This window comes from Lycium barbarum, chromosome 3, assembly GCF_019175385.1.
Source record: "Lycium barbarum isolate Lr01 chromosome 3, ASM1917538v2, whole genome shotgun sequence".
NCBI classification, from domain to species: Eukaryota; Viridiplantae; Streptophyta; class Magnoliopsida; order Solanales; family Solanaceae; genus Lycium; species Lycium barbarum.
The window spans coordinates 107,963,010-107,979,084 of NC_083339.1; the positions used below are offsets into that span (position 1 = coordinate 107,963,010).

At 36.3% G+C, this 16,075-nt stretch overlaps 2 protein-coding genes across 2 annotated transcripts; one reads left to right on the forward strand and one right to left on the reverse strand.

Annotated features, from left to right (window-relative positions):
• Positions 1–1,543: 1,543 nt before the first annotated feature.
• LOC132633994 (uncharacterized) lies at positions 1,544–3,158 on the reverse strand. Its single transcript, XM_060350330.1, has 2 exons — positions 2,547–3,158; positions 1,544–2,344 (listed from the first exon to the last, which is right to left on the reverse strand). The coding sequence occupies exons 1-2, from the start codon at positions 2,601–2,603 to the stop codon at positions 1,757–1,759; spliced, it is 645 nt and encodes a 214-aa protein (XP_060206313.1). The 5' UTR covers positions 2,604–3,158; the 3' UTR covers positions 1,544–1,756.
• An 11,911-nt stretch (positions 3,159–15,069) lies between these two features.
• LOC132631110 (uncharacterized) lies at positions 15,070–15,810 on the forward strand. Its single transcript, XM_060346711.1, has one exon. It carries the CDS (start codon positions 15,070–15,072, stop codon positions 15,808–15,810), a length of 741 nt encoding a protein of 246 aa, XP_060202694.1.
• The last annotated feature ends 265 nt before the right edge of the window (positions 15,811–16,075 follow it).

A 16,075-nucleotide genomic window follows, 5' to 3' on the forward strand; every position in this document is an offset into this window, starting at 1 on the left:
CTTTTTCCTATGTGCTTGGTTCTCCAAGCTAACTTTAACATAGTAAAGATAGTAATTAAATCGGGATCTACACCATCACTCTACTATCTCCATACTCGTCTCATCTAACCATTGAAACTTATACCAGTTGCTAGGCTACGTCAGTCCAAATATATTCTTAACATAATAAGTTATTGTTCAATTTGGGCCAATCTTTTTAACTACCAACATGATACTTCATTGAGAAGATCCAACATCCCCAATAGTTACTAGCTATAATGCATCCACAGGCACACGTGTGCACACCGCTGTTATTCATGTGGATGAGTTGCAGATAAGCATCTTCTCACGATCCTGTTTAATTAGCTTAAATACATTCGGCCAACATTGTTGATCGAGTTCATACTAATTATTGGTTGGGTACTGCTCACCAGATTAGACTTGTATCCCTTTGATTAAGAATGAAAAGTACAAGAAGGAAGAAAAATAATAGTCAGCACAAACCAGAACGCGTAGTTGGTTCATACACAACTTGGTCAAAGCTGGCTGATGTATTATACGAAATGCAGAGTTAATGAAATGGGTAAATAGATATTGAGAGCAAAAAATTATCCAAGTATTTACACCAAAACATATAAATTTACCATGATTAAGTGATCAGACATATTTTACGTATTCATTTGTTTGATGCAAATGAATTTATCTGTTGAGCCATTGTACTTTGGTTATCTTATTTATCTATAGTAGTTAATGCTTCTTTCTTTCCAGACTGTTCTACCATGACTTTCTCGCTTTTGTTATTCCTTGTTTTCATATTGTTTTCGATATGCTTGGTCCTATCTGACCTTTTGTCTTGTTTTCCTCTCTTGAGCCGAGGGTCTTTCGGAAACAGCCGCCCTACCTTTCAAGGTGGGGGTTAGGTCTGCGTACACTCTATCCTCCCCAGACCTCACATGGTGGGATTATACTGGGCTTGTTGTTGTTGTTGTTGTATTTGTTTGATGCAAATATAGGATGTTTGTAAGTTTTTCACGATAGTTGAGTCCCTTAGCTTGCATGATTTTTCCAAGTCATCATCCGGAATAAAATGAATCGTACCTTGTAGAGACTATATTAATCATGTTAAGCATCTCAAGTTATGACAAGAGAAAAATTTGAAGATTGGATAAATATATAGGTTGAGTTCTTGATTTAAAGGTGAAATTTGATTAATTAATTAGGAGTAATTCATTACCTTTCCTGCTTCTTATCAACTGAGGTCAAGTGCCAGTGGTTAAATCACTTTCACGTCAACAAAACTCCTCCCTCCGATACCCAAAGTTTAGTAGTAGCATTCAATGGACAAGATAATTAATGTTCATTTTTTGAGTTTCTCGTTTTTTCCAGATAATAGATAAATCTGATCATTAATCTTGGGGACTTCTTAACTCTTCTATTTTCTATTTTGATAACGTATATCTAGATGAGATTCAAAAATATGCAACTGTTCTGGAACAAAGTGGCCGATAATACATTGTTTTCACAAGGTACTTGGTACAGATCGATGGCTCAATAACTCGATGAAACAACATTTGCATTATGCAAAATGGCAAAGTATATACTAATCAACAGGCTTAATTAATTACTATTGCAGCTATTCACAGTTCAAAATCATATAGCCTACTAAACAGAGAATGCAAATCTCTGTTTAGCATTTGACATGGTGGAAAAATCTTCTTCTCCTAATTAATCTACACTACCAATCTATCACAGAGAGTTCACAAATCAGAGAGCCTAATTAGGCTTCAACTGGCTTTCCCCTGATTCTGAAAACATGTTCTTCCCCTGTGCATTTATCTACTTTCACAATCCACCTACTCTTCTTCCCTGAAACTCCCAAATTTCCTCCTTTTTTCACCGTTCTATTAGTAGTCACCAACAACCCTTCCCCTATAGGCAACAAATGAGCATTGAAGCTTTGGCATCTCCACGAACCCATACATAGCGCATTGTACCCCAAAACGCTCACGTTTTCTCCCATCATTCGGGCTGTTTGAAGGATGCCTTCGCAGTTGTGGAGGTTGCAGTCAATGAGTACGAAATCCGCTTCTCTATAGTCATTCATTAGTAAAGTCTTGGCATCTCCAATGACAAAGTCCACATGCCTAGAGTTATCGCATAGAGATTCTATTGATGGATTCAGCTCGTCAGCTGATCCAATGATGCAGATGACTCGGCCACCTGTCTGATGGGCTGCAGCCACTAGGGCTAGTGCGGTGGCCGAGTCAGCTGCACCGGCACATGCAACAACCATAAGTTGTGCATTGTTGCCTGCAGCAAGTGCTGAAATGAACTCTGCCATCTCTGGCTCCTTTGCTCTCTTTCCCTGAAAAATACCAGTTGAATCAAAGATTAGAAAAGGAAAACATTCTATTGGAACTTGAAGGTAGAAAACACTAGTACTAAAAGGGCAGCCCGGTGCACTAAGCTCCAGCTATGCGCAGGGTCCGGGGAAGGGCCAGACCACAAGGTAGAAAACACTAGTACTATGTGTTCATTTTGAAATCAGGAAGTAAAGTGATACTAACCATTTTTATTGCTCTGAGATAGGCCTTTGTAGCATTTTCAGCTGACCAGCAGGCCATTTTTCTTACTATCTTTTTGTGCTCAGCAAACTTGGTTCTGACTCTTGAATGCCTTGGATAATGGATGTGTTTTTAGCTATATATAGCATAAAGAAAAGGAAGTAGTTATGGGCAAGGAGGCAATATAGGGTCCAAGTCCAATAAATGTAGCAGTGTCCAGAGTTGAAGGCAAAACTTGATAAAATTGGCATTTCTTGAAATAAATTAAAGCATTTAACTTTTATATATACATAGACCGTATAAAAAAATGTTCACGTTATGAGTGTAACTTAACCTATTATAGCAAATTATATACCTAGTTATTAGGTCACTAACTCCACTTATTATTACAAGTTACTTATTGTTACTAGAATCTTTTAGGAGATCTAATGGTGTAGAAATTCTTTGACATTGTAGAGTTGAAAAGTTTTTTTTTTTTTTTTGGTATAAAAGTTGAGTTCAAATTTTATACACCTTAGTGTAAATAATTTCTTACACCATTAAGTCATTCAAAGGATATCTTTAGGTAAACCTCCTACACATGTGAGTTTTGAATCTTAGAAATAAGATGCCTACTACAACATGTAAATATGACCTGAGAGGGTAAAAATTATTTACGGTGGATGATGAATATCATTTCAACTCATAAAAGTTACTAGTAACTCTTTATAAAATGAGTACGATATTCCATTATTTCGATTACACCGTGCGTGCAATTAAACGATTGCCATTACCCAAATATTCGGCTCTTAGCTGTAGTGTTGTACATCAGGGAGACAAATGAAAATTTTAATGTACAAGTAGGATTTTCGAAGCAATATTATAGGTGAATTAGTTTCGTAGAGACAAAACTGACGAGGTTCATGTTAGACCTGACACCCATCCAACAGACTTGTAGTATTGTTCAAGATTCCAATTTAATTATTATCTATAGATTATGTATTGGTGTTACGTATACTACTTGTCCGGCCTTGGTCCTTTGGAGTACGGTTCAAAATCCTTCAAGAAATAATGCATTAGTGATCTGGTTGTTAGCTTAAATATCTTAGAAACTGGTTGTGATTGATTTCTCTTAAAAATATTAGTGGATTCAAGAAAAAGCAATGTATCCCAAGAGCATTTATAAACACTATGTTGGATTGTGTTTGCTTTGAGGAAAATGGAAGCCTAAGGCACTTTTGGTATATTAACAACGTGTCCTATGTTTATTATTGTCCTTAGTAATTTGAGAAAATACAAAATTTTCCTTTCTGCAACATTATTTAAGCTTGAACCTGTAATCCTGCTAAAATCTTAATTGCAGAATCCAGTACAGCATCTCTGCTTAATTCTTGGACTAAATGAATCTAATATTACTTTCTTTTTCCCCAGTAACATGGAAAGCTCTCACAATGCTACAAAAAGAATAGAATCGCGAAAATTTAAACATTTGTGACACAATAAAACCAAAGATAAACTGCATGGGGTTCATGCATTGAACACACTACAAACGCTGAAAACAAAGCAATGAAACCATGTGCCAATCTGATGTCTTGTGATCTTATCTGTTTATGTATCTTCTTCAATGTGAGGGACCAATTTGTTAGATCCTGCCGGAGAAATTCTTATAATTTTATGCGTATAAGGTCCTCGATATTAGCCTTGTGGCGGTGAAGCCACTACTCACGTACGTATATCTCTCAAAAATTCCTCATATATATGTCCCCTGGTTCCTAATTCTTTTATATAATATTGTGGTGTTTGAGTAGCTTGTGCACACCTCCACTATTCTATCAAATACCAAGATCATCTAAGATAAGTACATGAATTGAGTAATTGATACGAAATGAACTTTGGGCATAACTCATTTTCAAAAGCTATTTCCATCAGATGATGATTAAGTCCAAGATCATATAAGTATACCAAGTGGTCTACATCTCACAATCGATGTGGGAAAACTTAACATCTCTGGCACGTCTAGGACTATCAACCGAAACATGAACAACATAAATATGAGAGCCCAATTACATTGGGTAAACCAAGAATTGGAACGAGTCTGACTTTGATATCATGATAAGAAATTAGACCTTGGGTCTAATTCAACCTCACCGAAAGCTAACTCATGGGGTGGGAAATGCCCAAAACTAAATATGAATACAAAATCCACACCCCACAACCGTGTAGGACAACTCAAGGATTTGCCAAAAACATTGATTGGATTGGAAGAATGAGGAAGATAAGTTTGAAGAAATATGGACAGGTTATGGGTCTAAACGAATTGTAGTAGAAATGGTAGTTGTAATAAAAGGGACATGTTTGCATGGGTTGGAACTTGGACCAGTAGATTGCTTGAAAAAGTAACTTTGATATTTCTGCTGCATTTGACATTACCATGCCAGGCTGCTGCTGCATGTATCTATCTTCTGATCAGAAGGGGATCTCTCTTCACATTCGTCTTCATGCATTGCATCTTTCCATGTGGAACCATGCAATCTATATACTCCATATATGTCCCTTCAATTTCCTGGCTGCTTCCACACATCAGCTTGGATCCGCAATGACTTTGGAAAAGTTAGAATTAAGGACTAATTAACCAGATATCTTTTTCGGATCTTTGTACAAATAGCCGACTAAATTCATTGTTTTCTTTTTCTAGCCCATATAAATAGATTATGAACTGATAATACATGATTATACACATATTATTATTTAAGTTAATTCTTCTATGTTTTTTGTATATTATGAAATTAGTGACATAAGGACTCATGTTCTCTGAACTTCATAATGAGACATTGACACCATTAGTAATTAATGCTCATCCTTATGGATAGTTTGGTATGATGTATAAGTAAAATAATTATGGTATATAATTTGGTATAAATTTATCCATTTTTGGTTTGTAATTTGAATCATGTATAACTTTTTTGTTGGTAATTATGGGATTTTATTACCAAGTGGAAGAATTACTACACCAAAAAAAAATAAAAAAAAATAACTGGACACTGTCCCAGAAGCTGCTATGGCATCTATTCTAAAATCATGTATAACTTAATACACCAATATATTGGTGTATTATTAATAAACCAACAACATGGAATAACTAATTCATGTATAATTTATACATGGATTAAGTACCAAAAGGACAAAATTATCTTTGTCTTTTCCCTAGAAGCCAATGAAGGTCAAACATCTCCGAGGGTATAATTGTAAACTCATTTTCTTTTAGTTTAAACATAGCTAAAAAATATATATATATATATATATAAATGATATCTTATATATATCCAATATTAGTGCGAAGAACCAAACACCCAATAAAAAATAATCTTTGTGTGACTAATCTCTATATAACTAATTTCTGCATTATAATAATCCATGTATAACTTATTTTCGAACCAAACGGCCCCTAAGTTCTTATCTTAATATGAGTATTTAATTGTTTTGAGAAGATGCGTCTACATTACTCTTTGATTTTATTTTTTCTTCCAGAAGTTAATAGATAAAAGCGATGTAAATAACTTTGAATTTACAAAGAGTAATAATCATAAATTCATAATGACATAAGGATAATCATAATGACAAAAGGAAAATTAAAGTGTACAACATTCTTTATATCTTATGCGGGAAAGGTAAGTATACGTTTCATCATCTATAAAATTTGATGTACATAATATATAGTACTACTACTTATGATGATATAGTCGCTCTAAAAAATGATAAGGCAAATAAATTATGAAATGTTTCAAAAACTTTAAATATCAACATGTTAGTTGTCACGACCCAACCAGAGGGCCATGACGGGCACCCAGAGCTAACACACCGAGCGCCTTTGAACATACATCTCGTAATCATTTCTGGGTGGACGATAAAGATAGCTCACGGCTATCATAATTTGTAAGGACATATGTCACAACATAACGGCACATCTCTATATAAATCTTCAACAATTGCATCCATCATCACCAGCCATCAAGGCTACGAAAATGTTACAACAATATGAACTGATAGGGTTATGAAACGTCTAACTGTACACAAATGTCTACGAGCCTCTACATAGATTACAAGTGACCATGAAGACTGATATCAATAGACTGTAGCTCCGAAGTAAGCGGAGCGCTCCTGAGATTTCGCTGTTGAAGCTCGTATGGATCAGATCCATCTACCTGTCGGCATGAGCGCAACGTCCACAAGAAGGGACGTCAGTACGAATAGCGTACTGAGTATGTAAGGCATGAATAGTAAAATAGTCAGAGACATGAAATATAACATAAAGAAGAGAGATAACCTGTACATCCAATTGCCCCATAAGGCGGATACCATGCATGCTTAGCTTTCTTTGAAAAACATTACTCATACATGTATACGTAAAATAGAATTGCTGCGAAACGTGCAGCCCGATCCAAAAGCATATCATTTTGCCGCGGAACAAACGGCCCGATCCATACATATATTATATATATAATAGTGCCAACGAACGAACGGCCCCATCCATTTAACCATATATCCCGCGTCCGGGCATCCCGCGTCCGGGACGATATCATAATATACCAACTGATCAGGTGGCTATGCGTATATAACACCTCAACTTTCCCATAAACCCATATATACATATACATATATATAAATACATATATAATATAAGTAGCATGCATGAGAGCCCAAATAAAAGCTACGACTCTATCGAAGTGACGTAAGGTCGATAACCTCCGATTTATATTATGGAACAATCATCATCGCTATATCTCACCTTGAAGGAACAATTATTATAAGGTGAGATCAACAACAATGAATAAAATCGAGAAAATCATGAAATAAGCTCAATAATCTCATAATAGCATTAAAATCATAAGCTTACGAATTTCTAGAATTAAAATCATCACCATCATGTTCATCATAGAAAACATCTCATCTTTAGTATCATAAGAAGATTTAAGCTCAACAAGTCATGAACTTCTAACTTTTGGAAGTAAGAAGGTTATGGAATCATAACATAGGAATCATGCCTTTTGAAAGAAAGGGACTAGCCTCAACATACCTTTCAGTCGCCTTAGTCGTTCAACGTTTATTCTTCCAAGCTCGCAACTCTACATGTAAACCATCCATATTGTCATTAAGCTCAATATCATACACTTGTCTCAAGCATTCAAATGAAATCTTTTTAGAATCTGCCGAAATTCGGATAGCATCTCCCCTATATTCTTTACCTCCTCCAAATACCAAAACAACTCCCAAACAATACCAATAACATCAACAACAATATCACTACCAATATATTCCATAAAACATCCCACACGATGTTTCTCCAATTTTCAAACCAACCATAACAGCTTCCATAATACCATAATCAAAGAATTACATTCAATTTAATCTCAAATTAATCCAAAATTCTCTTTCAAGCTAACCTCATGACCATCAACTTTAATTCAACTCTTATTATTAATCTCCCATGATTCTTTCCTTTCTAAGAATTGCTAAACCTTTACATCATCTCAATCATGTAAATAATAATAGGAAAATCATACCTTATAGTGGAAAAACTTCACTTTATTCACCCCTTTCCAAGATTAAGTTCATCCCACCTTGAAGAGAAACAAGAACAATTGTCTTCCATAAATTTTCCTTGAGGTTTTGATGTCTCTTGATGATATGGAAAGGTTTTGGAAGATTATGGAAGGTTAGGAAGGATTATGGAGGATTATGGAGTGTTATAGAAGATGATGGAATGTTATGGAGAATTATAGAACTCTCAAGAAGTGTGGGAGATGAGAAAATGATGAAAATTAATGGATTAGAGGGGTATTTATAGGTGTGTGTTGGGTCGGGTTACTGTAGCAGTATTTTTCTGCTCCGTCCGCCTAACTTGTAATGTCCATAAATCCCTGAGCCGATGTCGCATTGACGAACGGTTTGTTGCATTGGAAACTAGACTCGAAGAACTTCGTTTTAGGCTTTTGAAACACCTTAAAACTCCCTATATACTCGGAGATATACCCCTCCAAAGTTAACCCAAAATTCTGCCAACTTTTTCTAGATTTTCGACAAACTTATTTCTCTGGTTTGCTTGGTCCCGGAATCTTCCGAAACCCTCCATACATGATATTTATCATTGATCATACTTGATAATAGTCGTTTCCTTTGGTTCCAAGGTTGTCCTTCCCGATTAGGACTTACGAGATCGTAATTCATTTTTTACTTCTTTACTTCATTGTTACATACTTCCCACGACTTGTACCTTCCAAAACTTTATGGGACGTCTCCGATACTCCATTAATACGATGAAGTACGTGGCATGCTCATGATCTGAAAGTGTGAGGTGTAACATTAGTCCGCCTTTAGAAGTAATTATGGAGTTCCTAATTATGTGTTGAATTATCCTACGTGAGTGGGCGGAGGCAAATTTGTCATCTTTTGGACAATCTTCACCTCGTGAGCTAGTTTTTAGGGTTAAGCTAGGCTCAAATTTCATTTATTTATAAAATAAAAATAAAAAAATCATTTACTTATGAATATCTTTTGTTGGTCAAATTAAGATCTTTTTTCACTTCTTAAATATATCCCGACCCTAACAAATTAAACAGGCGAAGAGCAAAAATACCAATTTCAAACCAAATTAAGAAAAGTCGAAATTTATAAGTTTGAGCCCCTCGAAATCAACTCCAAATATGTTGGTTTGAAGTTGAAGTCACGGGTTTGAAGTTACAAAATTCAGATCTTTGGGTTTGAAGCCGAGCTCAGCCAAATTAAGGTCTGAAGTTTGAATAAAGTTCAACATAACTTCAGACCCGAAAGATCTGAATTTGAATTTTTACCTTTCAAATTTCCTTCAGATATGAAGTTATTAGGCGTTGGCCTGCCCAACTCCGTCAGACAAGAAGGTCAAAGAGAATGAAGAATAAGAAGAAGCAGCAGTTGGTTCGATCTAAAGTTTATCACCCGATTAAACTATAAATAGTTTCAAAAATCAGATATGTTTTAAATAGGGGTGCGGCAAGCGGCTACCCGGTAACATTTCTACAAATTAGACAGCACAAAGCTGTCCAATGTTCATAAGATTAAGCCTAAGAAACTGTAGTGAAGCTCTTTTTCTTACATTGAGGAATTTAGGAAAAGAAAAAGGGAGAAAGTAATTAACAATGAGTACTTAAATCTCTACTTTTTGTGTGGAACTTCCACGAAAAGGTACCACCTCGTAGACTATAAGTGTGGGTGGTAACATAATAGAATTGAGTTTGCAAACGCCAAAATACTTGGAGCATAGTCCATTATAGATCTTCAAATCCATGATGTCGGCATGACTGGCTTTATCACAAAGGTCTCTCTCATGCAATGCATGTAAAGAGTACACAGCTAGTTTAATTCATTACAAGCACGAGCATGTCAAACAAGGGCCACGTGATCAGAGTTCATGTGGGCGTGAACTAATATGAGCTGATCAACCATGCATGGGCAATGAGGAGGACCATTTGCATATTCACACTCCCTATTTTGGCAATCTTGGGGTAGTGGTTGGTGCTAATGAAACATAGACGACAGATGAAAATTAGCTACAAAGTTCTTCAAATTTTGGAATATAGAGTTTTTAATTAAAAAAGAGCTCCTTAATTATAAGGAAAACTTCTAATTTAAAAAGAACTCCTTGTAGAGGAGTTCCACATTGAAAAAAGAGTTCCTTAAGCTATATGAAATAAGGAAACTTTCCTACTGATTTTCCTAATTAATCTTATTTCTTAACAATATACTCCCTCCGTTTCAATTTATGTGAACTCATTTGACTGAGCACGGCATTTAAGAAGTAGTGAAGACTTTTGAATCTTGTGGTTCAAAATAAGTCTTGAATATTTGTGTGGCTGTAAATCATTTCATAAAGATAATTTGTTTCCAAATTAGGAAAGAGATCATTCATTTTGGCACGGACTAAAAAGGAAATAGGTTCACTTAAATTGAAACAGAGGGAGTATAATATATAATCATAAATATTGCAGAGAATATATTTTGATGAATAACTCCTCTTTCCTTAACCACAAACCTCTTGAAAATAGTGAACTTAAATGTTTAAAATGTACAATTGTTCATAAGCTTAGTGTTATCCATATGACTATTAGGAAATCTAGGTGCATGGATTTGATGTCACGACCCGGCTAGGGCCATGACGGGTACCCGGGGCTAACCACCGAGCACCATTCGTTCTATTACTCATTCTGCGTACAGTCGTATTTCTTATACTCATAATCGTAGGAAAACCATTTTCATTGAAAACATATTTACTTTTATATACATAAGCCCTTCGGCTATCAAAATAATATACATACAATAAGGACATCGTGAGACCATGCCACCCACACATACGTATCTACGAGCCTCTACTAGAGTACTAGACATATGGACGGGACAGGACCCCGTCGTGCCCAAAACATATATGTACACAAAATAGTAAATCAATGGCACCTCTGGAATAATGGAGTGCTCTCAAAAGTCTACTTTTCGGCCTCTATAAATTTGGGTCGCCTCCTTGTCTACCTGTGGGCATGAACACAACGTCCAAAGAAAACGGGCGTCAGTACGAATATTGTACTGAGTATGTAAGGCATGAATGACATGAATATAATAGAGAAATCATAAAACATAAGATGAAGATATAACCTGCGTAACTTTTAAGGGTGGATACCTTTCATGCCTATATCATATATATAATCATAGTACATGTATCATCATAGTGCATACATCATTGTATCATCTATATATATCATAGTACCGTATCTGCTCATACACATTAAACTTTATCCGTATTCGGCCACGTAGTGGCTCGACAGTATCACATACATGTCCTCTGGGCTTTTCATACATTTGAATACATAGTAGTATCATACCCGACCATATAGGTTCGGTGTCTTACGTACCCAGCTATAATAAAGCTTGGTGTTATCCGTACCTGGCCCTACCAAGGCTCAGTATTGTCCGTACCTGGCCCTACAAAGGCTCAGTGATATCTGTATCATCGTCATCATTATCATCATCACTATCAACATCGTCATCGTTATCATCACATATATCTCATAAGCTTATCATAACTTTTCATAGAGCATGCATTTGAATTTAAAGACAATCTATGAAAATCATATCATATTCGTAGCATGAACTTCGTAAAAATATCGCATGATAAACTTTATAATCTCTAAACTTAGGCTCATCATTACCATCATCGTATCTATGGCATATCTCTTACCTTTATCTCATATGGAACCCCTTATGAACATAGACTCGTAAATTTTCGGAACATTGGTCATAGGACATGCATTAGAGCTTATAGACAATCTATAATAATGTCGGGGTGACATAAGGTCGAGAACCCCCGATTCCATTATGGAGTAATCATATTCATCATATCTCACCTTGAAGGAACTAACATTTTAAGGTGAGTGTACACCATGAACAATATCATGGGATCGTAAGTAGGATCTTTAACTTCATAGACATTATATCTTGCTTTAGAATCTCTAGGCTTAAACTTACCATCATTATTTTTGTATTCATGACATATTTCTCATCTTTACCTCATAAGAAGCTCTTTATCAACTTTAACTCATAGTTCCCGGAATGTAAGAAAGTCGTGTAGAGGTAAGGAAAATAATATCGTAGGAATCATATAAGGATCATTAGCTTCGTAGAATTATCGTATCAAGAGCATTAGGACTTTTAGACTTAGATTCATCATCGGTATCGTCATGCCCGTAACGTATCTCTTTTCTTTATCTTGTATGAAGCTCTTTATACCCGTAGACTCATAATTCCCGATATGTAGGAAAATCATGGAAAGATAGAAGGATTCATGTCATATGAGTCATGCCTTAGAAAGAAAGGACTAGAAGTCCTAATGCTCTTTCGTTTAACAATTCCATCGCTTGATTGTTCTCCTTCAATGCTCACGTTTCTACCTTCAAGAGAATTCGCATTAACATTAGCTAATCGATTATATGAATGTGCTTACTAAAGCTAGAAAAAATTGGCCAGCATTCCCTTTATTTATACGACTTTCCCCATATCATCTATCAACTCCCAAACTTCAATAATAACATTCATAGTATCATCATCAATAACTTTCGTCAAATTCATCATTATCCAATCCCCACAATTTCCTCTCAAGGTCATCCATAATCATGATCATAATACAACATTACATTCATTATCATCTAATGTTTCTCTAATGCTCTTAACATCATTCAGAACGTAATTACAATCACAACATATCAAGAATCATGATTCATATTAATCTACTACTCACAATTGCCACTAATCTCATATTTTGTAACCCATTTTCTATCTTCTTCCATAATCCAAGTCTTTCAACCCCCCCCCCCCCCCCCAATACTTTAAACAACATGTAATGATCATAAAACTTACCTTTGATAGTGTGGGAATGAGCTTTGAGTGGAAATACTTCACTTGATCAAAACCCTAGCTCCACTTCCAATGAGATTCTCGTCTTGGATGAACCCTAATGAGTTTCTTGCACTTGATCCTCTTGGATTTATGATATGAACCTTTGATTTGTCATGAATTTGTGTTGATGAAATATTTAGAACCCTCTAGAAGTCTTTAGAGAGATGAAGAAGTGGAAAGAATGAGAAAATAAAAGTGGGAACATGTATTTAAACTTGCAACTTAATCAGTCCGTCGGGCATTATACGGACCACTTATACGGTCCGTATAACATTGTACGGTCCGTATAAGTTTCTGTGGTTCATTACCATGGAAAACATTCTTTCTGTTGGGTTATACGGACCCTTATATGGTCCGTATAAAATTTCACGGTCCGTGTAAGGTGGTTGTGTAACTCACAGCTTTTCCGAAGTTGTCCTCGTCGTTTCGTTTGATCTCCAATCCTTATGGAACCTTCTTGATACTTGTTTAACACTTCATTACCAATCTAAGGGATATTATAACTCTTCTCCAAAATATCATTAAGCCATCATTAATTCGATACTCGTAATTCTTGCTCGACACACAACATATACCTTGCTTTCCTTAACAATTTTCATCTCCTACCTCAAATGTCTTTGAAATCTCATTTAGAATCATAAAATATTATCTCTTACTTATCAAAACATCGTATACGTCGTGCCCTTCGTCAGTCTATTCACTGTGCATAAACGGAAAATTTTCCGAGGTGTAACATTTGATGATTTCAATGTGGCCAATTCATAGTATGTCTGTGAAATTATTTAGTAGTTTTATGTCTAGAATTATCCTTTAATTAGCACCTATATAAAGTCCTTTGCAATGTTATTATGTGTAATTGAGTGGAGTTCTTAAGAATGATATGATGGAGCTTAATTTTTATCTCCATCTTCCATCCTCTTTGCGCGCTATGATATTATCAAGGCCCCTCCTTATATTTCCAATGAAACCACCAGTGAATGGTGGAAGTTACACAACAGCCCAACCAATAGATATCATAGTCAAATTGAGGACATCAAGATGCCATTTTGTCCAATAATTCTATCTTATATGAAGGATGAAGCTAGCTCATTCCTAGTGCTAACAAAAGAGTGATAATACAATGAGAGGACTCCTCCTTTATACATTTGAAACTTTGAAATTTTCAGGGGAAATAAACAGAAGCTGTGAATACTAACATGTTACTATCCATGCGCATTTTCAAGAGTGAGTCATTTAGCATTTGGTCTCATTCTGAAAGTGGAAAGGCCCACTACATCATTCTTCAAGAAAACTTTCATTCTAGAAGAGAGATTTAAATTTTCAATGAAGAAAGTGTCTTTCTTAGTGTGTTTCTCCAAAATTGGTGAGTCTGATCTATTTACCTCTCCAAAACAATGTACCAATTCAAAACTCCCCTGTCGAGCATGTATTTGAATTTGCTAAATGAAATCCCTCACTTGCCATGTAATGACTACAGCTGCGTTGATCATATTGATATGTAATGGTCATTGAGTCAGGCTCAATGGCCAAATTTTGGTATATATCCATTACTGTTACACCATTTGATTTTCATAATCCCGGCCGCTGCTTTATTATTACTGCAATTATTACCAAAATATGCAGCATACATAGATATTACCATCCATTTTCCATTATCATCTATTAAGATGTCACCAGCGTACCTGCATTGCCTGGGTTGTCTTTGTTGCACCCATCAATGTTGAGCTTTGAGTGTTATTACCTGGGTGAAAGCCTATTCAATATAAAGTGTAAAACCCTTTCTCTCTCTAGATGAGAGCTTCTCTTAGCTAAGGCTGAAAATGGCGAGAAATTCGAAATCAAGAGGGAGAGGGCAAATGGCTACAGGATACAACTCAAGCGCTACCTACGCTAAGAAAGGGGTACCACAATCTAGAGATGCTAAGAAAACAAAGAGCGTTAATGTTCTTCAAGGGATCACACCACTACCACTACAGCAATCACCTGTGGTGGGAATACAAGGGGCTACTTCGACAACGACCCCCACTTGAGGCTCAAATCAAGGTCCAAAAAGCCCGACCTGGCTGACATAATGGATACAGACGAAACGAGATGCGCCGTCACAGGTAAACAAAAAACCCTAGACACTGCAATCGATTGGAATATGAGTGACAATCCCCTAATTACAAAGGGGTCTGGCTCAATTGACGAATCATCTGTTGTGAATGTGAAAATTACCATGGATGATATCCAGGAGGAAGTGGTATTCTGGCCTACAGCAGTTGTGTGCTACGTCTTAGGCTCGAATCCGGCATTAACTGTCATTGAGGGGTACTTCAAATGTATATGGAGGGCACTAGATATTGACAAAGTAGCGCAAGTGAACAGGGGCGTATTTCTGGTAAGATTTGATTGTATGGAGGATCGGAGCAAAGCAATCGATAAGGGAATCCAAATGTTCGATCGTAAACCAATAGTGGTGAATGGATGGGAACCTGATGTTGAAATGAACAAGACGATAGTGGAAAAAGTCCCGGTGTGGGTTAGATTGGAGGGGCTAGAACTCAAATATTGGGGACAAACTGCTCTCACGAAAATTGCTAGTCTAATTGGAAAGCCGCTGAAGATTGATAATGCGACAAACATGAGGGAAAGGCTAATGTACGCAAGAAGAATGGTGGAAGTGACCCTGAACCAAGCATGCCCAGATTTTGTGATGTTTGAGAATGAGAAGGGCCAAGTTATTGAACAAGAAGTAACATACGAGTGGAGACCAGTATTATGTGCCCATTGCAAGAACTTTGGGCACACACAAGAATTGTGCAGGAAATAGAACAAGGACATGATGAAAGGGAAGCATGTGGAGATACAGATAGGAAAGGAAGGCCAACAAAAAGATAGAGAGGGATTCGTTCAAGTGAATTCCAAGAGGGCCAAACAGAAAGCTGCTACACCGACCACCAACATAACTACTGACAACTCATTTCAACTACTTAAGGATAAGGAAGATGAGCAGACTGGACAAAGGGAAGCAGCTGAGACTAGGCAGGAAAATACAGCAACGAAAGACAAGCAAGCTGAGAATAACAGGGTAGGGG